We start from the raw sequence: 24,747 nt of genomic DNA, 5'->3' as shown, positions 1-24,747 counted from the left end.
GCACTCCGAATTTCTTAGTACACATTTTCCTACCAATCAGAATATCATGTGGATACATGCAAACCCTGCCAGAAAGCAACTGGCACAGGCTGGTAAATATGAACCCATTTACAATAAGCTTTTTTTTAAAGCCATACCTCAGATTTGCATTTTTTTTTTCTTTTTAACTACATCCTCTTTTAAGGAGAGGGGTGTCCTAAAACAAAAAAGTACATCCCACGGTATTAGATTCAATTATTGTTTTTTGAGAAAATAAGTGGTGGAAAAATTTGTTAACCATCAAAATTTGAGTTATCAGAAAATTGTATTCAGTTTATAATATAAAAGCAAGGATAGGGTAATTGCATAAAGAACACTTAATTATGGGTTATAAAAATTTTTGTTTTCTTTTCCTGGAAACCCCTCATTTGTGAAAAATACTTCAAAAGACTTACTTTCCCTATGTCTACTCACACAAATCTTTTTGGAATTCAATCACATTAGACATACAAAAATTCACACATGCATAAAATGCCCTTGATCTGACAGCTTGTGTTTTTACATACTGTTACTACCCACAAAGAGGCACAGGTTATCATTTATTAGATTTTTCTGTGCATTTTTAATTTAGCTTTTTCATTTATCTTTATATTGCTTTATGGAGAAGAAAATTAATTTACAGGTGTATTTTCGGGGGGGGGGGGGGGGGGGGGGTACACTTGTGACAACCGCTTCAATTGATTCAAACCATTTTAAAGAAAATCTCAAGGCGCTTTCTATAATATGGTCAATCATCATGGGAACTTCAGATTCCTTAATATCAAGTTTTGAATAAGAATTGCTTTTTGAACTATTAATGCAGTGTTTCAGGTGGTACAAAAAATAACCAAAGAAAAAGGAAACAAAATGAACAGACAATGCAATATGAAAATCACAATAATTTATTCTTCTAAAATCCAGTGATGTACAGCTTTACAAGTTAAGAAAAAAAAAAAAACACACAACAGTGGTGGTAGTTGTCATGGCACCTACAAGCGTGGGTGGTCCTGGATACAATAGTACTGATATGTTATCAAACTGTACACACTTAAAATAAAGCACCCTAACGCATCTTACACCCAACCCCTCCCCCTGGAATTGCACTAGAATCATGATTTGGGTTAGTTTACAACTTCTTTGCTAAAATGCACATTTTGTTTTATCATAATTAGTACTTAACCCCTCCCCCCCCCTCTATTGTACATTACACAACACAGGTCTGAACCAATACTGCCTTCGAACCATGCTTAATAGAAGACATGTGACTGGAGCAGTTGGTAGATCAACTAAAACACCCATTATAGATTCTGCATTGAATGCTGAAGCTGTGAATGATACTGCAGGTCTGGTTGAGTTTGTCCTCTGCACCAGAGGATCGTAACATTTCTAATTCAGAAAGAAGATCATTCAGTAGGCCAGTACAGTAGAGATCGGGTAAATCAGTCTTTTATAAAAAAAAGTTAAGTCCTAGGACTCTTGGCAACACACAATGAAAAAATGATTTTGGTGCCTCAGGCCACAGATATCCTCTGTGCTTTATTATTGGATTTTTTTTACAAAACCAAACCTAAAATAGTCTCCTTTACCTTTCTTTGACAATGTTCTGCAGTTCCCCCTTCATACAATATAACACTAGGTAGTCCCAAGGCGGGAAGACAGAGCTGGGCATTAATGTTGCTTCTATCCATTAAGCTACTGTACAGTAACTAAAAACTTTCTCACATCAAGTCTTGTCCCTTTGAGACAGAGGGATTTGACAGATGCAGCACTATGTTCAAGAAATGCATTTTAATTTAAGATTCCCTGTAGGAAACTGTGTGCTCAAAGACCAGTTGGCAGCATGCAGTTTGTGGACGAGACTTGACAATTAAGCAGTATTGTCAATAACTAGGATTTTTACCAGCGCTAAATACACCTTTACATAAAATATCAGGTTATCTATATATTAATAAAAAAAAAGGTTTATCTTTTCAGTTTCACACTATCGCACAGGACACAGAAACGGATTATTATAAAACAGGTGTTTTGTTTATCTTTTAAATACAAAAACCCCAAAACTGAAAATGTACATTCCAGCCTAATATTGTCTTTCCAAAAATAGAGAAACTGTCTCTAAGGTACAAATATCAGGTAGAAATCAATATTGACAAAACAAAAGCAAAACAAACATTCTAAACTAATATTCAGTACTATACAAATTCATTTTCTATCTAAAAGCTTAAAATACATTTAAACATTAGTTAACATTTTGACCTTGCTAAACCCTTTCAAAATTTAGTTTAGCTTCTTAAAGCAAGATAAACTTAATGTTATTCCCCACATCATTATTGCTTTATAAGACATTTCACTTGAAGGGCTGCAAATAACCAAAAAACCTGGTGGTATTTTTTTTTTTTCTTTCAAAAGTTTGTTTATTCATGCAAATGTTTCACAGAATCTGAAATAAGAAATAAGGCAGTTTGTCTTTGGGCTAAAAAAAAAAAAAAAAAAGTATTGGTCAATTAAAACAAAATATCTCTTGTACTACACTTAAGGCATCACTACTGTGAGACTAATGTGTTTGATTCTATACATGTCACTACATCCCCATTCTTTAGTGGGGTTCACTTTAGTTCAATTATAGATACATATACACATGGAAAAAAAACTATTTCAATGGATTACCATGACTTGCCTTGGGTAAACACATTGACTGATTTACTATGTCAGCAGACTGACCATTAATTTCACTTTACAAAGCATTGACCTTCATTCCACTTTAGCATACATTTCTTGTGTATCTTTTTTAGTTTTTGTTCAGCACCACAAATTGTAGTCAGAGTGTTGAAAACAGACAGCTTGATAGTTGCAAAAACCTGATCTTATACTACTTAGTACAAAGACTACTGCAGAACATGCAGCAGCCATTATGCAGATTCAAAACAAAAAGGGGTGAATGAGCGATTCTCATTACTGGAATTATTCCAGTCCTGAGGGCAGAACGCGGCTGCTAGGAGACCCTGGCTCATGGAATGTAACTATTGTACCTCACTGCTGGTAATTCCCATATTGCCCCTACAAAGAGAAAAACAAAACACATGTTAAAGCAGCTGTAAGCTTTTCTGTTAGTCACCTAGGTTGAGAGATTTTATTTGAAATATAATTTTTGATTGACACCAGAACAAAAAATAAAATAAAAAACACTGGAGTGGTTTTAATGTTATCTAAACCATGTGAGCATTTAGACTATTATACATTTTACATTGATCAAAATCAGTGCTGTCCAGCAGGTGACAGCAATGCACCACAGAACAAAATCCTAAACTAGATCAATATCATTTAATGCAACATGAATATAAAATAAATGAAGCTTTCAAGATTAACATTAAATCTTCCCCTAACGTTTATTGTTCACAAGATAATTACTGGAAATAACAGTAAATGCTTATTTCTAAAACAGGGGTCGGAACTGGTATATTTTCTGGTAGCCAGGACTACCAAGCTTAACAGAAATCAGATTACAGTGTATAATTAAAAGCAAGTTACAATGCAAGATTGAATATCTGTACTGAGCATAAATGTGATAAATGCATTGATGAAAAACTCTACTGTAAAAAAAAAATAAAGTGAATGTGCTAAAACTAAATACAGATGTGCATACATCTCAAGTTATAAACAAAAGCTACTGAATCCATTTTTCAAAGGCTCAGATATACACACACGTTCAGTGAATAATCCACATACAACAACTGTGAGTAGTGTTTCATAATCACCATGACCCTATATTTCGAGAATCATCAGTTATATTGGTTTGTGATGGTGGAAAACCAAAGATGTTTATATTCCATATAGTCCTTTTGGACTAGCCCCCTACACCCTCCCTTTTTTTTGATTCTGCAAGTAATAATGGACTTCTTTGCTTTGAACAGACAGCCACTGTGCTTTTCCATTAATCTCCTAAAAAGGACCCCCAAGGAGATTATTTCGACCCCTGATTACAAAGTAACGTGAAATAAAATCAAATAAAAATAAAAACATAAAAGTTTTACAAGAATCATCAAGGACTAGCTCTGCATTCAGGTGGTTTACAGTAGCATTACCTTCATGTCATATAGATATAGTCAGGGGTTCAAATAACCGGTCCTTATTTCCTCATGATGGCCTGAATTTCAAAAATAAAAATATCAAAAGAATAGCTGGGCCTCATCTAAAGACCACATAGAACACACTGTAATACTACCCCTCTCATTTAATGCTTGTATTCAGTGGCATCAAAATGCAGTTACCATAAGTTTCAGCATTAAAGTTTCTGCATAAAAAGTTGCCATCTTGCTGCAGAACGTTACTTTAACATTTGTCTATATGAACACAACCAAAACTTGCCTAGATGCATTTAATTAGCACAATTGGCGGTGTGCACTGTAAATTGTGTTTAATTATTTCATTTATTCATATTAAATACTGAACCCAATACTGTATATAAAACTATGTATATATTGAAACTTAGGGTAACAGACTGCATATTTTTGGTGTCACAAGGAGAGGCAATTCTAATGGATACAGCACAAATCTAAGGGACAGTAGGCCTTGTGTCAACTCAAGCACTGTGAACAGGATCTCTTCCTGTAAACAAGCTGTTACATTTCTGTTCGGCCATCTCAAGTAAACATTTTTAATAAAACATATATATCTTTAGGCATGCACATACAAGTCCAACATTGGATAGGTCCATTGAGATTGCAATTATATTTACATCTTCCTCAATACATTTGGTTTTTTGCAACATTTAAAGTTGAAATCTTGCTTGATGTTAAAAAGACATTTGAATTTGAAATCCAAACCCCTCAAAATATTATCCTAATAACTGAGACCCAATTGCCATGGAGAGTGAAGTTGAGATGCATGAGAAACAATTCCTGTTTGCAGCAAACCAAAACTACAGGATACCAATTCACACTCTGGCAATGTGCACTGGCAAACCTGTACAGGCAGGCTATACATTGGTACAAACCACTGAGTAAATTAACACTAATTAAAACATGTTGTGGATTTCTAGTGTTACAATAGCCAAATTGTAAATATGACACAATATGTGATGGGATAGAAAAGACCCCCCCCCCCCGCAAATTATTTCTGAATTAATATTTGTATTTTAGGTAAATGAGACATTTTCATTTAACTTTGACTCCAAAAGTTCCTATTGGAAAAACAGGGGTAATTTCAGGCTTATTGCCAGGAACCAAATTCAAACAGATCACTTCCAACTAACGAATCAAGAGAGCTGTCTGTTTGGGTTAACAGTTCTTAATGGGTTTAGAGCAAGCAAGCATGTGTGCGCCCCTACTGCCACACACACACAAACACACCCCCACTGAAAACATGAAATAGAATCTGTCAGCCAGCAACTCAGACAATCTATTTTTTATTTGTACTCGGACCAGGATGTGGAACACAAAGATAGAAAATGAAAAAAATGACATGACCTAAAATGGCAATATCACAATTTTAATGCACAGAATGTTTAAATGTATGTAAAATAATATAACATTCCAAATTCAAAGTCACTTTTCCATTAGACACCTTACCTGATCATATCCATAAGGCCTCTGCTGCTGTGGCTGTCCAGGCTGAGGAGGTCTGTAACCCCCATACTGCTGGCCCTGCCCTTGGGAGTAGCTGGGATACTGTCCTGGGGTGCCCTGGGATGGACCTGTTAAGATTATTTGAAACATAACACAACCCTTTGATTCTCTATTAGATACATTATGCAATTTAATTTGTAATGGAATAATCCACAGTTCTTGTGCTACTCATTGGATTTTACAGTGTAATTTATTTCATTGTTGTTTAGCCCTTACATAAAATAGAAAATGTTTTATTGAACACTGCATTACCTGGAACATACTTTAAACCGCCTTTTTTCATTTTAAAAGACTTGGGACTAGATATGAAAGCATATCCATTCCAAAAACGTCGCTTGTAAAGTCCTAATTGAGACTAGAAATGCCCATGGCTGGTTGTAAAGAAAACTGACAGGATTAAGAGAGAGACGAGTCCCATGGTCACTGCCTAGTCACTATCTATCAATTTTATCATCTTTTTAAAGTGAAACTCTCAGTCTGAAACTGACCTGCCGTAATCCCTTCACATAAGAAAATCATCCATGAATAACACAAATGTCAAAGAAAGGAAAAAATAAATCCTTCTTCAGTGTGATCCTTTTCACACAACTCATGTGACAAGGATGTCTTTTTAGACAGAGTAGTTTTTATTTAAATAAATTTAGAATACAACAAAAACCTTGTCCCTTAAGAATATTTTTTTTTAAATACATGCATTTGTTTATATATATATATATATATATATATATATATATATATATATATATATATATATATATATATATATATATGTGTGTGTGTGTGTATATATATATATATATATATATATATATATATATATATATATATATATATACACTGAAAGTTTGCTTGTTTGTATATATGCTTGCATTACCTTGACTGAAAACAAATCTAAAAATGAATGAATAACAATTCTCTCCCGCAGTGTGATCTACAGATAACACGTCCATTAACTTCTCGTGAAGAAAACAAACAAAAAATCTGTTCAAACCCAGGCAAACAGTTCTGATTAGTCCAACCAATCTCAAAACAGAAAAAAAGTAACTCTTCAGATTCTAAGCAACTATCTGTGGTAAAGAATTATTTCATCGCAACTGGATGATCAGTTTTCAAGGTATAATACTCAGTATGCACTACAGTATATCCCTGTCGCCAGCGATCCGAATATCCCACAGGAAACAATTGTTTTCACATTCTAAAATGTGTTATTTTATTGGATAGTCACAGTACATGCTGGTTTATCTACAATGTTAGAGTAATCAATGCCTTATGTGGCTACTTACCATAGCCTTGCTGCTGCCCTGGGTAAGCTTGCTGGCCTGGATACTGCTGCTGCTGCTGTTGCTGCTGAGGTGGATAGCCTTGCTGCTGTGGGGGTCCTTGCTGATAGGCTTCTTGCTGTTGGGTATACTGTGAATTACCTGCAATAAAGCATGTGAGCCTGTACCATTAAATTGTACACAGATAGTATACAAAAACACACTATATAAAATAATTAAAAACAACATTAATAAAACTGGCTGAACAAGACTGTATTAAAAGCCAAACATACAATAGTTTAAATTTGATTGAAATCTTTTTTGGAAGATTTAACTGCAGTGTATTTCAGCATCCCTGTCAAACGAGCATTGCAATGATTGGAACATCACATTCAAAAATACAACAGCGTAGGAAGGATACAAACATACATAAATCAAAAACAGCTACAGAGTACAGACTAGCTACACTAATTCAAAGCTTTTTTATTATTATTATTATTTTTTTTTTAAATGGAGCTGCATTCATAAATGTAAACCTTAGATTTTGGAGGTGGACCTGACCTGTGCACTTCTATTAATGTTGGTCTTGTGTAACTTATTAGAAGCTTTGAAGGAAAAAGAAAAAAGGAAAAAAAAAGCAACAGCCAGCGACTGGTATTCTACAACAGCAGTAAAAAGAACGGTCATGTGTTTAGTGGGAATCTTCTTGCACATATATGCGTGTGTATATAGTCTGTGTGCATGTGTGTGTGTGTGAAGGTACATAGATACCTCTTTCGTAGCCTTGTTCAGGATACAATGGTTGCCGATAACCATAATCAGTATGACCTACATCAATATGACAAGAAGATAGTAAGAAATATTAATGTCCCTTGGCCAAAACTGCTTGAAAGATTCTATTTAAATCAAAACGAAAAAGCTATACCATACATACATATATATATATATATATATATATATATATATATATATATATATATATATATATATATATATATATATATATATATATATATATATATACACACACACACACACACACATTTAAATTATTCTGTTATTGGTGTGAACCTCGTTTGTTTTCGAATTGTCCAGATCTTTGTTTTGAATGTAGACTATTATTGTCCGCTTTACAGTGCTTGTTGTAATTAGTGATACATATGGCGGATGACATTAAGTGGCACAGGCAGGCACTTGCAGGTATACCTTACTGCTGTGCACTACACACTGAAGGTGATGACGTATGAAAAAATCTAATATGAAAAATATTAGTCATGTTCATACGTATAAACACACACATTTTATATATATATATATATATATATATATATATATATATATATATATATAATTACTGTTCATGTGTAAAAATTGGTAAATCTATAGATTAACCAGTAAATGTGTAGATTTACCAGCTCAGCGGTCAATCTATAAAATAACTAAGGAGACGGTAGTAAACTATGTCTTATTTACATCCACGATCACCGTCTGGCAACAACAATTCACAATACAAAATAATGTTTAGCCGACAAAATGACGTAGAACACTGTATGATTCTCACTGAAAAGCAAAACCTGTGTTAAATATATGTTTTGCAAAATTGATTCTGTAAGGATTAATTTTAGGCCACCCATCCAGGTTATTGTGGTAGTTGAGACATTGTAAATTAAACAGGAAACAGATTACTGTTAGGGATATACTGTGTATACACACCTTCTGGAGGGCCTTGTGCGCCATGACTGTACTGCTCCCCATAATAATCCTCCTGGCCAGCGTATTGCTGAGGAGGACCTGAAGAAACAAAAACGGACTTCAATTCCAGCAAGATAACGATTGCAAACACAAATGCAAGACTCCAATATATATTTAAATCCAATATATAAAACAAAATGCTGCTCATGGAACCAAATCAATCTTTTGAAAACACACACACAGAACTTGCAATGTGGCAACATTGTTAAGGTATACCGAATTTTTTTTTTTTACAAAACATGCATTCTCAGATATGTGCAATTGAGGTAGTGTATGCCAGATATATTTATAGTTAGTTTATATCTTTTAATATTGCATCACATCCCCCACCCCCCACCCCCACCCCCAAGCTGTCTCTGGATCTTAAGAAAGAAAACTACTAAAAAAGACTAGGTTTAAGATTTTTTTTTTCTTTGCTACAAATCAAGGAGATTTTAAATGCTGGACTTGCTATCAGTTGCACTCCGTACTTGCTATTTTATATATTTTAACACTCTCAGGGTTTATATGGTATCTAAAGTGATTTTAACACAAACCTCCACTATCTATTTCTTGCATATATGCAACTGTAGATAATTTAAAGTGAGAGCTTTGCACAAATCACGCTACTTTTTATTCGAATATATGGGTATTGAAATGTTTTTTTGCTTGTTTTCTGAAGGCGATTTACAGTAAAATAAGGGGAGCAGTGACCCTGACGTTTTGATTAGGAAAACTAAAATAAAAAGCATAAGACATTAATTCAGTGTCAGTTATTAGTTTTAAATTTGAATTTGGAACTTTTTAGTCCACCCTTCCATTCTGAAAACGTGAACTGCAAGCCCTAATGCTTATGGATATGATATGCGCAACAACTAATATCACTTGTACATGAGGCATATATGATACATTGTGACTCTTTGCCTCAAAGCCTTGATGCTTTATGTATAAAGCAGCTGCTGAGAAGGCCCTCAGTTATAAACATTAGCCACACAGCAAAATAAAATCCACAGAAATTGAGCTAGAGTCCTTGCCATTCTTACCTTGCTGTGGCGGTCTGTATGGAGGCATTGGTCTCTGTCCAATTACATGGTTGCCTTGGCTGACCTGGGCCATCATTGCCATAGGGTTCTGTTGGCCCTGGTAATGCTGCCCGCCTCCTTGAGGAATGCTGTACTGTTGCGATGGTGGCTGTTGGTGCATCATAGGACCTGCTAAAAGGACACACATCCACTATTAAGTCACTAAAAACTGCACACAAAAGCTACTGGCAGAACTAACACAGTCCTGACTGCAAATTTACAAGTTAAAGGCCGCTACACACCAGACGCGATGTGACAAGCGAAAACAGGCAGTGATGTGACAACATGAATAGAACCTATACTTTTGATAAGCATCTTTCACATCACAGGCGACATGACAAGCAACAAGGAAGCGACAAGAAATAAACAGGATTGAATCTAGCCAACTAGGGAATTGACCAATCAGAGAACAGCTTCAATGTACAGTGTCCACCAGAGTGAAGCCGTATTCAAAATGACAAAAAAAATACTTGCCGTTAAATACCCAGAACTTTACAAAGATCATCGCAATTATACAGATACAGAGATGAAAGACAATATATGGGAGTCCATTTCGAAGGAACTGGATAAGCCTGGTATGTATGATTTATTGCCACGTTTCAATATTGTCAGAGAAGAACCACATCATCGAATATGTACCAGTCTTGATAATAGTTTTGTCAATCGCAAGTTAATAGTTTTTAGGGCTGCAACGAAGGGTACATTTTGACCTTCGATGGTTCGGAACACATTATCGAAGGAAGGTTAGAACCTTCGATGGTACTAATTTGAATAATTTAGTGGTGACGTCTCTACTTGTTTATATTTGATTCAAAATCCTATTTTACAGGTAATATATACACTACCGGTCAAAAGTTTTAGAACACCTCCATTTTTCCAGTTTTTATTGAAATGTACGCAGTTTAATGTCTCAATGTACTCTGAAATTAAAGCATAGAACAAATAAACAATTGGAGATAAAAAATAAATCTTGGAATTGTTTTGTTTAACAAAATTTAATCTAAATTTTTTACTCAAAGTAGCCACCTTTTGCAGATATAACAGCCGAACACACTCGTGGCATTCTTTCTACAATGGAAATCAAATATTGTTCGGAAAGTTCTTTCCAACACTGTTGCAGAAGTTCCCACAAATGTGTTGCACTTGTAGGTTGTTTTGCTTTCACCCTTCTGTCCAGTTCATCCCAAACCAGCTCGATGGGGTTTAAGTCTGGAGACTGTGCTGGCCATTCCATGATTTTGAAGTCTACCGTCTTGTTCTTTTCTTCTAAGGTAGTTCTGACATAGCCTGGAGGTATGTTTTGGGTCATTATCTTGCTGTAGGATGAACCCCTGACCAACTAGGCGTATACCAGAGGGTATTGCATGGCGCTGCAAAATGCTGTGGTAGCAGTTTTGGTTCAGGGTGCCACTCACTCTGTGCAAGTCGCCGACTCTGGATCCAGCAAAAGAGCCCCAGACCATCACGCTTCCTCCTCCATGTTTGACAGTTGGTGTCACACACCAAGGAACCATCCTTTCGCCTACTCGAAGGCGTACAAAAACCCTGCGTGATGAACCGAAGATTTCAAATTTTGATTCATCGGTCCATAAGACCTTCTTCCAGTCTTCAGTAGTCCACTGGCGGTGCTTCATGGCCCAGGCAAGCCTCTTTTTCTTATTTTGCCATCTTAGAAATGGCTTTCTTACTGCCACTCGACCTGTCAAACCTGCAGCTCGAAGTCTTCTCTTCACAGTTGAAACTGAGACTTGCTTACTTCGACCAGTGTTAAGCTGTGCTTGAAGCTGTTGACTCTCAGAAACTTGTCTTCTGATTCTGTTGTGGCTTTGGGTCTGCCAGACCTCTTCCTGTCAGAGTTTCCTCCAGTTTCCAAGTGCCTTTTGATGGTGTAGGAAACTGTACTCACTGACACCTTGGCTTTCTTTGCAATTTCTCTAAAGGAAACACCTACACTTTTATGGGTTATAATGGTCTGTCTGTCTTCCTTTGTTAATTGCCTTTTTCTCGCCATTATGAGAGCAATATACTACTTCCTGCAGTACAATACTGTCCAAATAATGCTTAAGAGGGTGTAGTAACACAGTCTATTCCAACACTGCTTTTATACAGACAGAGGGTTTGTAAGTAATCAGCAAAAGTTGGGACACCTGTAGGGATTGTTAGCATCAACTTTCAAGGCTTAATTTACTTCCATTGCTGCAGAACAGCTGTAAGTTGTTAACCCATTACTTGTTCCCTGAAAAAGGCCTTTTTGTATAACTCTGAAATGTACATTATTTTTCAGTTTTTGGTAACCTAAACTTTTTTTTTTAAAAAAACCTCTGGCAGTTTACCGCTTACCTTTGTACCATTTCAGGTTATTCACTGGACTTGAACTGCTTAAATTTCAATAAAAACTGGAAAAATGGGGGTGTTCTAAAATTTTTGACCGGTAGTGTATTTTACATATAAATGGAATAAAACATTCACATGTAGTTTAAAAATACATTACATAGAACAGTAATCATGCTTTTATAATTTAAATACAAATACACACTGTTTATTTACACATAATTGAGGCTGCTTGTGATATATACAGTAAGCTTGCATTGCAGCAGCACCAACTGCAGCGGACTTCGGCAAAACAAAGCTTTGTTTAACAGTCACCGTTCCAAGCAGGTAATCAGTCACATTTTACTAATGCTAAAAATACTACTACTACGACGACAACAACTACTACTACTACTACTACTAATAATAATAATATGAACTTACACTTGTCAAGTGACCCCGGAGAATGGTTGTGCCTCCATTATACATCAACAGTCACTTGCACAGTTTGCATTCAACGTTTTTTTTTTGGGCCGTCTGGACATTTTTACAAAAAAAATCCCAAAAAGCAGAGGGGTTTCGAGACATTTCTTTTAATACAGTTTACGCTATACAACGCTTTGCTGTCAAGATGGTGAATGAAGAAATTACAGGTTTGCCTCTGGATAACACAAGCTGGAGGGGGGAGGGGCGGACGGTGCTCAGTTTTTCTAAATTAATTTAGTGTTTGCGTATATTTTGTATGTTTCAAACATATTCCACCATAGCACTTCTCTTACACTGTCTTGTACACTAGGTATTCAGTACATATTTTACTGAAGCACTACAACCGCTATAGGTACCCCCCCAGTGCTTTGGATACTATACACGGCTCCATACCCGGCAGCGGCGCCATACAGAGTTGCTACGTATAACGATTTCGTAGTGGATTTTAATACAACTTTTGTTTACGTAATATGCATTATACAAATCAAAAGATCACATTTTTGCATGAGTGACATTTAATGTGCGATTTATAGTATTCACACATTGTCAAAATGAGAAAAAAAAAACAACACAGTGCATGAATGACAGCTGACGAAGCTTCGAAGGTTTAAAACTACCTTCAAATTCCTGGCTAGCGAACGAACCTTCGAACACAGCCCTAATAGTTTTATAGTTCTGGGAGTTTGCAAACCTGTCACATCTGTGTCGCTTAAAGTGTATATGGTCATGTCGCTGCGACAGTATCTTGTCACCCGATGAAAAGTCGCATGCGTCCAACGTGTAGTATATGTGTATTCCTCTCAGAAGTCAGAAAGAACTGAAAAATAAAGCCTGATATATGACACTAGCTGAATACTGTTGGCAGATAATTATTTTATCAAGTTGCTTCTTGTATTTAAAAAGAAAGTATTTTGCTTGACGGGGAAAGAAGATAAAACACAATGTTGCATTCTTCAATATTCAGGATATTTCTTCTAAAGAATACCTTGGTTTGGCTGCATGTTCACGTTTGGTCGAGGGCCGTAGTTACCCATAGGCTGTCCTTGATTCATATTAATCTGGTTCTGTACAGGCATGCTCTGTGAGGATGGGACGGAATGGTTGTAGCCTCCCATTGATCCATGGCTGTTAGGTGGCATGTTCATGGAGCTGTTTGGCATGTTAGGCTGGTTTGGTCCAGGTCCTTGCATGGGCATGTGATTGGGTCCTTAAAACAAAAAAAAAAGATACATATTTCTCTTAAAAACCTGTTTTGATACCCTTAAAGTTCAACATTACAGGATGAAAATCTTCAGTTTGTTCACCTTTAACAAAAAAGAAAACGTGCTTCTCTGCGTTTGTGTGTGTGCGTGCAGGGGGGAGGAGACAGTATATAGCTTGTTCCAGTTTTCCTTTACAGCAGTGTCGCAAAATTAAACTACTTAAGTTTGTCTTTGTTGAGTCAGTAAGTAATCTTTACCTGGTGATTTTGCTTAGTTTGTGAAGGTTTATGGGCCAAATTAATAACCTGCAAAAAGATCACACAACGTGCTACACCAAGTTCTGACATAGCTGTTAAATAAATAAAGCAAAACACATTCAGAAGCAGTAAAAATGAGAATTTTCTTAATTGGGTTCTGTTGATGCAATCTGATTTCCGAGTCAGAGGTTTTCAGATTAACCAGTGTAATTGAACTAGTTTGAATTACAGAGAAAAATACACACACACACACATATTATATATTTAATCGTTTAAAATAAAATATGTATGAAATCCAACTCTCTCCTTTCTGTATTTTTAACCCCTGTTGCACTATTCCACAACAGGGACACACAACACTCCACCTATGTCAGGTAAAAAAAAAAAATAGATTTTTTTAAACATACATTAAATTTGTACCCGATTGTTGGTTATTTTTCAACGATGTTTATAGGGTCTATATCAATGCTGGCCATATAGATTGGTGGTAAATTAAAAACAATTAAAATAATGTATAACCAAAGATCTGGTCTTTTTCCAGGTTAAAATAAAACACAGACCTGTCAAAGGTAAGTACCGATTACAATCAGACCATCTAAACATTTGTGTTTCTGTGAATAAAAACGAAGCATCTCAGGTGTTACGTTGCAGTGCGTAAACCTCACAAACTGAGGCACAGTACTAACATAACTTCTGAAATGTCCACAACATGCTCTTCAACAGAGGGTTTTAACTGGGAGGTGCAGACTGTATCCTGGGGGGGGCGTTAAAAGGTTCGTTTTTTTTTTTTTTTAATTACAGCGCACATCTTAACCTAGGCTATACTGTATAATGGGCAGATACTTTATTTGGGCTTTATTGGCTATTTTGATTGGATCGCCAATAATACTTCCACCAATCAGAGGGCTGCATACAGTACTCGTAGCGATCCCGCCCTCTGTCAGACGTATGCAGAAGACGTTAAAGAAGCGCTGGACAAGAGAAATAATGGTCAGATATCAAAGTGGATATGAGAATGGCAATGGTGATGCCAATTTGCTTGAAAACATTAAAAGTAAATCGGACATTTCCGTCAATGGATTTAAAAAAAACTGGAATTGATGATGTGATCAGAAACCCAGAGGCAGTGTAAACTGCCTGCTAGTAGGACTGTTCTTTTTTATGTTAAGCATTTTTGTGTATGTGTTGTTTTGGTTTTTTTTTAAGGGTTTAATTAAGTAACAGCCAAAACAGTTTGTGTCAGACTTGTTGAAAGTCTGTAACAAAATGGTTGATTGTTATTGTCGATACGTTGTAGATACGACTATTAATGCATCGTGCAGGTATCGCAGTCTAGAAACAAAACAAAAAGTATCATAAAAGTTTACTGGTTCTTAAAATTAAGGGCCATATAAGAGCGATAAATACTGTAACTGATTAGAAGGCCTTCTTTGCTGTTCTCCAAGTTGCTACAGTTGCATTGTTGATGCTATAACGAGTTACTGTAAATGAGATTCTGTTTTAGCAGACATTTAATTAAGTAAACATGTATTTAAAATGTTTTTGGAATGAAATGTATAAATGCAAAACTGTGACTTTTTGTGAACGTGCTGTGAAAAAAAATCCCCCCCAACGTAGCAAATCTGCCGAATTTACCAGTCAAAATTTCCTGTTAGACGGTATATATTAACTTAAAACAAACCTTTATGCTGACACCTCCAGGCATGTCAAAGTTTGTAGATGACGCTGTGCATCTGACTGGAGCCTTTTAAGCTTGCATATTTTTGGATGAAGTCTGCTTCCATCTGGTAATGTATGTTGTTCATCAGCTTAATGTGTAGTAAGCGTTGGTCACAATCGGTAAACTGTAATTTGCAGCGTTACGTTTGCTCTTATTATTTTTTATTAAGTCCTTTCTGAGGTCACGGTAGGAGTATGAATCGAGTTGGACAGATTTTATACAACAATTTATGCAACATAGGAAACAAGCTCCTGCCCATTTTGCAAAATTGCTACATGTTAAACATTTTAAGTTTCCTGGAGGAGCTGTGTAATGTTACACAAATGCAAACCTGGATTTCTCTGTGTGACTAAAACTTTAGATCTGTGTGACTAAAATCTGTTTTTCACGATTAGTAAGTAGAAGTAATGGAGACTGAGACCAAGTTAAAGATTTCAAACATGAACTGTAACATAATGGGACACATCTCAGAGATTAAACGGTTACACCATCCCGCAATCACTAAAAACAATTCCCATCTACTTCAAAACAAGCCGATACTCATTATTTCAAAGACGCATCAAAAAACTCCTCAGTCTACCCCACTGTTCACCCGGGCACAGACTTGTTAGACGTTTTTTTTTTTAAAAGCTGGAAATGTATCTCAGCTAAGCAAAGCCCAATGGCAGTCTGCTGAACACTGAATATAGGTCACAGAGCTCTAAAGTGCAAAAGAAATCAGTGCATCTTCCCTTAGGACTATTCAAAGCAGTTCTGTCATCAGCAATCTAGCCTCCCTCGGGCACCATGTTACTAGGTTGCTAGGCAACCCCAATGAGATCAGAGCCACTTACCAGGCATCTGCCCGTTCATCTGGTTCTGCATGTGAGAGGCAGGGGGTCCTCCACTAACCATTCCTTCTGGTGGCATGCTGTGACCGTGCGGGGACTGGGGTGGGCCGCTTTGATTCATGCCCCCTGGACCCATAGCCATGTTCTGTGAAGGAGGCTGGAGAAACAAAACACCTTCTGAATTACAGATGCTAAGTACTTTTATTCAGTAAATGCCCTTAGAAGGTGCTCAAAAAATAAATCCACTACAACGCAGACACTGCACATGGGGCTGCAGTACCGAGTTTCACTCTACAGCCATAAGATTGCATAATCACACACCACTATGATTAAGCCTCATTCAGGACATAGAGGAGGGACCTTCTAGAAGCACTTCAATTCCATACCCATGCAATTGGTTTCTGTGTGAAGAATGTAGACCTGTATAAGCAATGCAGTAAGCTCTGGAGTTCTGGAGGTCTTTTAACAAATACAGCTAAAGTCAGTATTGTGGTCAGCACTAATGGTCACATCTGGCCTGAATTGGGTTGATATCTGTGTTTCTCATAGTCTACAAGTTAAAAGAAAGATTGAATAATCCAAATCTGGAACATTTCATATATCTTCTGCAAAAATAAATAAATAAACAGTATATACTGTAGAGTTCTTAAAATGAACAAATTCCTAACAACATAATCATACAATTACTCAAACTAAAAGGAAAGGATTTTAGTAAAAATATTCCCTATTAATTCAGGTGGCTGCATTTGGTCTATCAGTCAAATACAACGTTCTTGTTCTTCTACTTTATACAGGATGAGACTTGTCATGACATACTGATCAGACTTCTTCAAGCTCCTAGTGTAATTGCAGGACAAAGTGGCACACAGACTGTCTCACTTGCCTTGGTCTTTGTCCTTTCAATTTCAACAGCTCTATCTCAACAGTGGGGCAATGCATATTAATGTAATACACTTCATTACAGCACATAAAGAAAAGGGTTTAGTTTTAGATTTTAACAGCAATATCATTTTAACCCACATTTTAAAATCACACTTGTACATGGCTAGTTCAATTTGGAGGACTTTGGGAAGTCAACAAGTTGAATTTACATCCATTCTTCTGGAGGCTGTCAAGGACAGATCTAGTAATCAAAATAATTAAATGCAATTTAACTCTAGAACACAGACTATGTTTTTATTTTATTTTATTTTATTTAACCACTTTGCACAGATGTAGGTTAGGTTCATGCTGCAAACAGCTTTGAAAACTATTCCTGAATACTATGAAACGGTCCTCAAACAAGAGCTCATCTGCCGAATTTTGCTGCACATTTAACATATGTTCTGTTTTAGAAGTTTTATTTAAATTATTTGTACACTCCATACCCTCCCAAGACAGGACATGAGATTTCTTATATATATATATATATATATATATATATATATATATATATATATATATATATATAGTGTAAGTATCTCAATTGGTTGATAAGATACCTAAATGTTGAACAGTTATAGTTATGGTTCACTACTCCACCAATGTTGTGGCTGAAGATCTCAGCAGTCATAGCTATCAAATAACATTTGAGCCCTGAATCAGGGAATTTGATGGCATGACTCCAGGGAGATACCACAAAAGAAAACATATACTCACTTCATGCTTTATCTCTGTGGTGGGTGAGTCAGATTTCTGAAATCAAGTACAGAAAACAACTATTTTTGAATTTCTAGGAACCAGAACTGTGGTTGGCCACATATTTCTTAGGGCAACTATACAAGTTTATATTTAAAAAAAAAAAAAATGCATTAAAAGTGCTCATCTAGTCCAGTTTCATCCTATTATGCCTAGGTAAAACTAAGAAACCAAGTCAAGTATTCAAGCAGACTGAATAACATTGCAGAAGGCACTAGCCAAAACATGTGTTTTGGTGTTTTAGGGATCGTCCAAAATGATCAAATCCAATACAGCAAGCGTACAGAGCATGTTCTTTTCCCTCCCTCTCTCCCTCTTAACTGATTTTACGGCATTCAGCTAATGCTGAAATATGAATATTCACAGTGGTCTGTGGTGAAGAACTGTTAAAAATAAACAACACACAGGCAACACTTTTTTCATTCCTCTATTGCTCACAGTCTGTGTGAAGCATGCAGCGAGTGCTTGGCTTTATGCATTTTTCATAGGATTCTAGTCCCCCAACGTCTCTATTTCTCTTTGTATTGAAAAATACTGCATCGTGTCAAACATGATCAAGAGACGTGCAAACAAATGGTGTTCAAAAATTAATAGACCAACAGTACAGCTGTAGTTTGTATCATTATATTTTGTAAATATATTTAGCAATTTCTTTGTAATCCACACATTTTACTAATTATAAATCGACATAAAAGTTTAATTATTTCTGTTGAAGAGGAAAAATTAAGGTTTTAAAAATATGATTTGCCAAAGATATTCCGTTTAAGGATAATTGTTGTTTGTTTTTCTGTTTTTTTGTTTGTTTGGGTGCTTAAAAAAAAGAAGCTGCGTGAGCGCAACGAGTCGTAGTTGTATGTACGGAACAGCTGTATTTTGTTTTACTATAGTTTTGTAAAATAAGTTTTTAATTTTATTTTCCTCATTTTTTATATATTAATATAATATAGGTCAAGGATGAGAAATGTGGTAGAGTGTTGTGTTTTTGAGTGCGTGAGTTAAGTGTTTCGTCAGAAATTCGGGAATAAACTTTCTCATTTCTGACGCACGACTGCAGATCTTCCTGAACACAGATAAACTACAGCCTGCACTTCCACAGCACCCCAAGGCTGTACTTTTCTCTCATCACACTCACTGCCCACCATGTTGTTTGTTGTTTGTCTTTCTGGAGTGTACCGACTGATGCAACGTAATGACAAAAATCCTTAAGCCCGCCCCTGGCCCGGCTTGGCTCGGAGCCAGATTCAGATGTCTTGTGAGGCCGGAGTTTCACGGTTTGGTTCCCGCTCGGCTCGACAAATAGCCAGTGGAGAACCACCCGTACCCATACTACATTTCCCATCATCCTCTGCTCACATATGTAACATATAGTTTACCAGTGAGCATGAGGATGAAGGGAAATGTAGTTCTGAGAGGAATGCAAGTTTAAAAGTGGTCAAAATATATAAAAAAAAAATTAAAACAATACACACACCTTACGTAAACAGTTGTAGCAACACATGGGAACATGCAACACAGTACAATAAAAAGGTCCTTATGTGCCCTTTAAAACAGGGGATTGCAGCATTTAAGAAATCGTAAAGTAGTAATGACCAAGGTTTTAAAATACAATTTCTGAACTCCCATTTAAAATTACCAAGCAGCAGCTTAATCACCCCGCCCCGATTTTAAAGCCTGCGTACTAAAATGCAAGTCCTAATGTAAATAAATATATTTTGCAAAAAAAAAAAAACAATTACAGGACAAACAAAGTAATTTTTACTATGAAAGTGTTTGTAGTCTAGCGCAAGTCTTTTAAGGTGTAGATTTAGAAAAGAAATAAATCTTCAGACAACCAGGTTATGCTTGATCATGATCAATACTACTGCTGACAAATATTTCTTAGGGTATTTTATTTTAGTTTCCTGAAAGACATAAAAACCTGTAAACAAACCCAATGCCTAACAGGACTATTTTATAGTTCCCCTCCATAGATACTCACAGCAGGCAGCAGGGACTGCATATTCTGATTGGAGTCTGCTATTGTAGCCAGGTAAACTAAATTTCTGTGCAACATCTGCTGATACCTGTTAGAAGAATTAAAAAGATGATCAAGCCCTTGAAAATGTAAGGAAAGACTCCGTAAACTAATTCAGTAGATTACTTTTTATTGTATTTAATGAAGACAAAATGTAATGGTAAAGAATACAAAAATCCCACAACAATTTTACACTAAGCTGAGGTCTACTTTTTAAAGTCATAAAAAAAAAATGTTTTACTTAAATGTAAATCAGCAAACACAGCATTACTAAAAAGGTATCAAATGTTACTAATTATTTTCAATAAAATCAGTGCTTTTATTACACTTGGGCAAACCATGTGTAATGCTTAAAATTACCATCTGTCTAGGGAAATCCATGTCTGCCAAAAATCACAAGTCGTCTTATGCATGTGTAAATGTTATGTTCTGCAATTTGCTTCTTCGAAATATTCTATATGCTTTCATCAAGACTTTGAATATTACTGTTTTAACTGGCATTATTGTAGTAGGTTCAAGAACTCAATCATAATTTGCAGTACTCAAGTGGAAGAACATTGTCTAATGTCAATTCTTACAGTTGCTAGTACTTGCTTAAGTTTTATTTATTGTACAGAGTTCTTTGAATAAACCACATAATGGAGAAAGCAAAAAGCAAATCAGAGCTGTGAAGAGCCTCACTGGCTAGACGCTACTAAAGTTACTTACTGTGAGCACTCTGCAGTTTTTCCTTTGCTCTGGAAGTCCATTATACACTGGATAAGATGATTGTTTTCATCAAGCAACTGTTCAAAAAACAAAACAGTTCATTAAGAAATGCTGTTTTACTGTGACATCTTAAAAGAAAAATATGAAGTGTTTTCCACGATTTTAAATCAGAATTACAAATGTGTAGGGTTTACATCAAATATATACAGTACATATTAGGGGCCATCGTTGTTTTCTTTTAATTAACCAATCAGGAAAATCATACGTGCTCTGTAACATTTGTATGTGTATAATACTGAATGTATATAGCATGACAACAAAACTAAGGGCAATATTTTCAAAGCATTTCCTCCATTCTTTAACATTTTTTTTTTTTTTTTTTAAAAAGGAGAAAAGTCAATGTGAATGTTACAAAAATCAGAAACATACACCTTGAGAGTGCTTCAGAGAACTTGGATTACATTACTTAGTTGCTTTGTTCTTACTCTGGAATTATAATAGGTGTTTTACCTCTTTCAAAAAATAGGAGTTAAAGACTGGTGTAAATGCTTTAAAAATATGGCCCCAAACACTTGACCAAAGTTATATAAAATATGTCTCTTAGCTTTCATCAAAGTTTATAAATTGGCTGATACCATTTGCATTAGGCTGCTAATAGAGATGCAAGATAGCCAACAGTCACAGCTAGTAGAGGGCTGGCAGTACTGACGGAGGGAATAGTGTTGACAAAGTTTTCCACCCATCTGCACAATACAAATAAAGCTCACTCAAAAAGTCTTCTGGATAATACTAAACAACTTTATGCGGTATGATCAGAAAACGAAATTGTAAAAGGACGCTAGGATTGTTTTGTTTTTTTTTCTTTTCCATATTGTGACTGAGCCCTCCCACTTCAGGATTCTTCCAGCATTGTGACAAGACAGGATGCAGTCCAAATGGCAGAGCCCCGTGGTAAATGCTCCAAGGATTTATTAACAATGGTCTTATTTGGGTTACTTCATTCCTGACATGGACTTCATTAGGGTAGGTTTTAGCCAGCAATACTGCTCCCACTGACTGATGGACTGTACGATACTGGGAGAAGCCCCATTTCTGGTATAAATCAACTCAACACGCTTACCATTCAAGTTGTGTTACAATTTGCACTGTGTAATCTATGAATAAATAGTTATAGGCATCAGTAGGGGGTGCCGATTAATCAACTGAATCGTGATATTTTTCTTGACGATACGATTGATACAGTGACCCCTGTATCAATACTGTTTTTTTATTTTTTTAATTATATATATATATATATATATATATATATATATATATATATATATATATATATATACACAGTGCCTTGCAAAAGTATTCAGACCCCTGACCAATTCTCTCATATTACTGAATTACAAATGGTACATTGAAATTTTGTTCTGTTTGATATTATATTTTAAAACACTGAAACTCAAAATCATTTATTGTAAGGTGACATTGGTTTTATGTTGGGAAATATTTTTATGAAAAATAAAAAACTGGGGGTCCCCAGGAAATTGTGGAAGCTTCTCTTTTGTAAATCAACATATATTAATGGAAATAAAAATGTTCTTTAGCGGTTACAGTTCAAGTCAGGCCTTTCCATGCTCTTTAAGCCTGATATCTGCTATTAGCTGCTGTGTTGCTGCTACTATTTCATGTATTATGTTTATATCATGTATTATGCACTTTCCACTGTATTTAATGTATTATGCATTGTTTTTGGGTTTTTTTTTTTTTACTGTATATCATGTATTATGCATTTCTCTGTATTTTTGTAAAGCGCTTTGTGATGGTGGTCCACTATGAAAGGCGCTATATAAAATAAAGATTGATTGTGATACTTGCATGCATTCCTTGTGATTGGCTTTTTCCTTAGTTTAGAGTTGGTGTCCCCATTTATTTATTTTAAACAAAAAATCTTTGTTATTTAATTCTAACTTTTCAATATTTCTAAAGCCACACTTTTTTTTTTTTTTTAAGAGTGAGAATCTAACAATGAAAATAATTTAAAAAAGAGATGCAACGAACGTCTTTTCAACAGATAATGTTAACTGGCAAAGAGCACACTTCAGACATTAAGAGTTAAAACAAGAAGTTAAAAGGAAATATTGAGCAAAAAAAGTCAATCACGACCAGAACATTACTAAATAATACATGATCACTTTAATATAATCATCCGTCTCAAATGAAAGTGTATCCCTATCCGTGTGTAATGGTGTTTGTTTTATACACAAGGTAGAATTCGCTTTAATGTAATAGTACAATAAAATACATAGATATAGTAGTTTTGTTCCCATGCAAGCTTTGATAACCTAAATGAAAAAGCGCGGCGTTTCATGCCTAGCATTAACTGCAAAGTTTGTATTAGAGGAAGGAAAGTACAACAACTAGCGCGCCTGGTTCTCACATCCTCAACCCCATAGCGTAGTAGGACGAGTCGTGGTACTTTGTAACAAAGGATATAGAGAGAATCCGCGTTAAATTAAACTAGGCCCGTCTGATTTGCAAACTAAACATAAATGCCTTTTCCTAATTACTAATCATTTTGAATATTTTGATTTCTCGCGTCATTTTACAAATCTGTTTTGCGTTAACCGCGCTTTGCTACATCGTAACCTGTGTCTTCTTCCTAGCCTTTTCAACATGATGAATAGGACACCTCGCTAACCTCCACACACACGAATCATACTTCACAAATATATAAGATATACCTTCTGAATAGCTGCGGGTGTGATGTCGCCCTTACCCCGCTGCCTGTGAGCTGCAAATGCCACTGACATGATGTTTTTTTCTGCAAAATGAAATACAAAAATAAAAGAATTATAGCCCAAAACAACACTCTATACAGCAAAAACCGCACACCCTACAAAACAACTCGGGTGAAATTAAACAATGGAACATTCCGGGCAGGGAGAATTGACACAAACAAAATGACAATGCTCTTTTAAAATATGCAGCATCGACGAAACCCTAAAATGATATGTCTAACGAGCAAACCAGTAAAAGTAATACATGTATTTTACTTTTTGGTTATTTTAGATTTGCTGGCGTTATTTAACTTAATAATTAAACCACCCCTTCCAAAGTGAATGATTAATTCCTAGGCTCAACTCCAGAAACCACTGGAGGAAATTTAAGAATGGTACATTCTTGAATAGGGGTGTTTTTTATTAAAAAAATAAATAAAATCGAGTTACAAACTATTAAGTAAAAGGCGCTGTTGCAGTTGTCATCTAAAACTATTATTTAACTTTCAAAAAACAAACCACCAATAACTGGTATATTTACGAATAACCTAATAAACAACCAATAGCCTCTCTAAAACTCAGCCTTGCCAATTACCCTTCTGCCGAGGGCCGATGGAAAGGAAAAGACCATTGTTTGATGATGGGAGGTTTAACCATCAATGTATTTTATTTATACTGTTTGAAGAGAGTTGTGAATTTGGACTATTATTTAATCATCATAAAACGAAATAGTTATGAATTATTTAATGGAGATTTACCGACTAGGTCGTACACTTTTAATTCATTTATAATTGCGCACTCCCCCTGATCATTTTCAGTAGACTAGTCTGTGGTAGAGTCTAGTTGTGAAGCAACACAGTAGAGATCAAACTGAACAGCGAAAGGTAGCGAATATATATATATATATATATATATATATATATATATATATATATATATAAAAGCATATTCACACTTCACTATAAAGCCATACAATGTTACGAATTATTATTATCTTAGTTTTTAGGTTTTAATTACAAATTAGCTGGAGGCGCATCACTTTCCTTCAACTTGGGCTCTCTCAC

At 35.6% G+C, this 24,747-nt stretch overlaps 1 protein-coding gene across 16 annotated transcripts; it reads right to left on the bottom strand.

The window, feature by feature from the left end:
• Positions 1 to 904: 904 nt before the first annotated feature.
• ss18 (SS18 subunit of BAF chromatin remodeling complex) lies at positions 905 to 24,736 on the bottom strand. 16 transcript variants are annotated; one of them, XM_059016472.1, is made up of 14 exons: positions 24,279 to 24,331; positions 23,683 to 23,727; positions 20,916 to 20,992; positions 20,172 to 20,256; positions 18,155 to 18,190; positions 16,520 to 16,673; positions 13,493 to 13,714; positions 9,673 to 9,843; positions 8,612 to 8,689; positions 7,670 to 7,726; positions 6,923 to 7,060; positions 5,583 to 5,707; positions 4,098 to 4,159; positions 905 to 3,072 (listed from the first exon to the last, which is right to left on the bottom strand). In XM_059016472.1, exons 1-13 carry the CDS (start codon positions 24,312 to 24,314, stop codon positions 4,142 to 4,144), a joined length of 1,242 nt encoding a protein of 413 aa, XP_058872455.1. In that variant the 5' UTR covers positions 24,315 to 24,331; the 3' UTR covers positions 905 to 3,072; positions 4,098 to 4,141. The 16 variants fall into 16 exon arrangements, with proteins under 16 accessions (XP_058872455.1, XP_058872490.1, XP_058872498.1 ...); XM_059016507.1 differs by lacking the exons at positions 4,098 to 4,159; positions 24,279 to 24,331 and adding an exon at positions 24,701 to 24,736 and having other exon boundaries at positions 23,648 to 23,727; XM_059016515.1 differs by lacking the exons at positions 4,098 to 4,159; positions 24,279 to 24,331 and adding an exon at positions 24,442 to 24,460 and having other exon boundaries at positions 23,648 to 23,727.
• Positions 24,737 to 24,747: the final 11 nt, after the last annotated feature.

This window comes from Acipenser ruthenus, chromosome 3 (genome assembly GCF_902713425.1).
Source record: "Acipenser ruthenus chromosome 3, fAciRut3.2 maternal haplotype, whole genome shotgun sequence".
Classification (NCBI taxonomy): domain Eukaryota; kingdom Metazoa; phylum Chordata; class Actinopteri; order Acipenseriformes; family Acipenseridae; genus Acipenser; species Acipenser ruthenus.
This window is presented reverse-complemented; position numbering and strand designations above follow the sequence as displayed.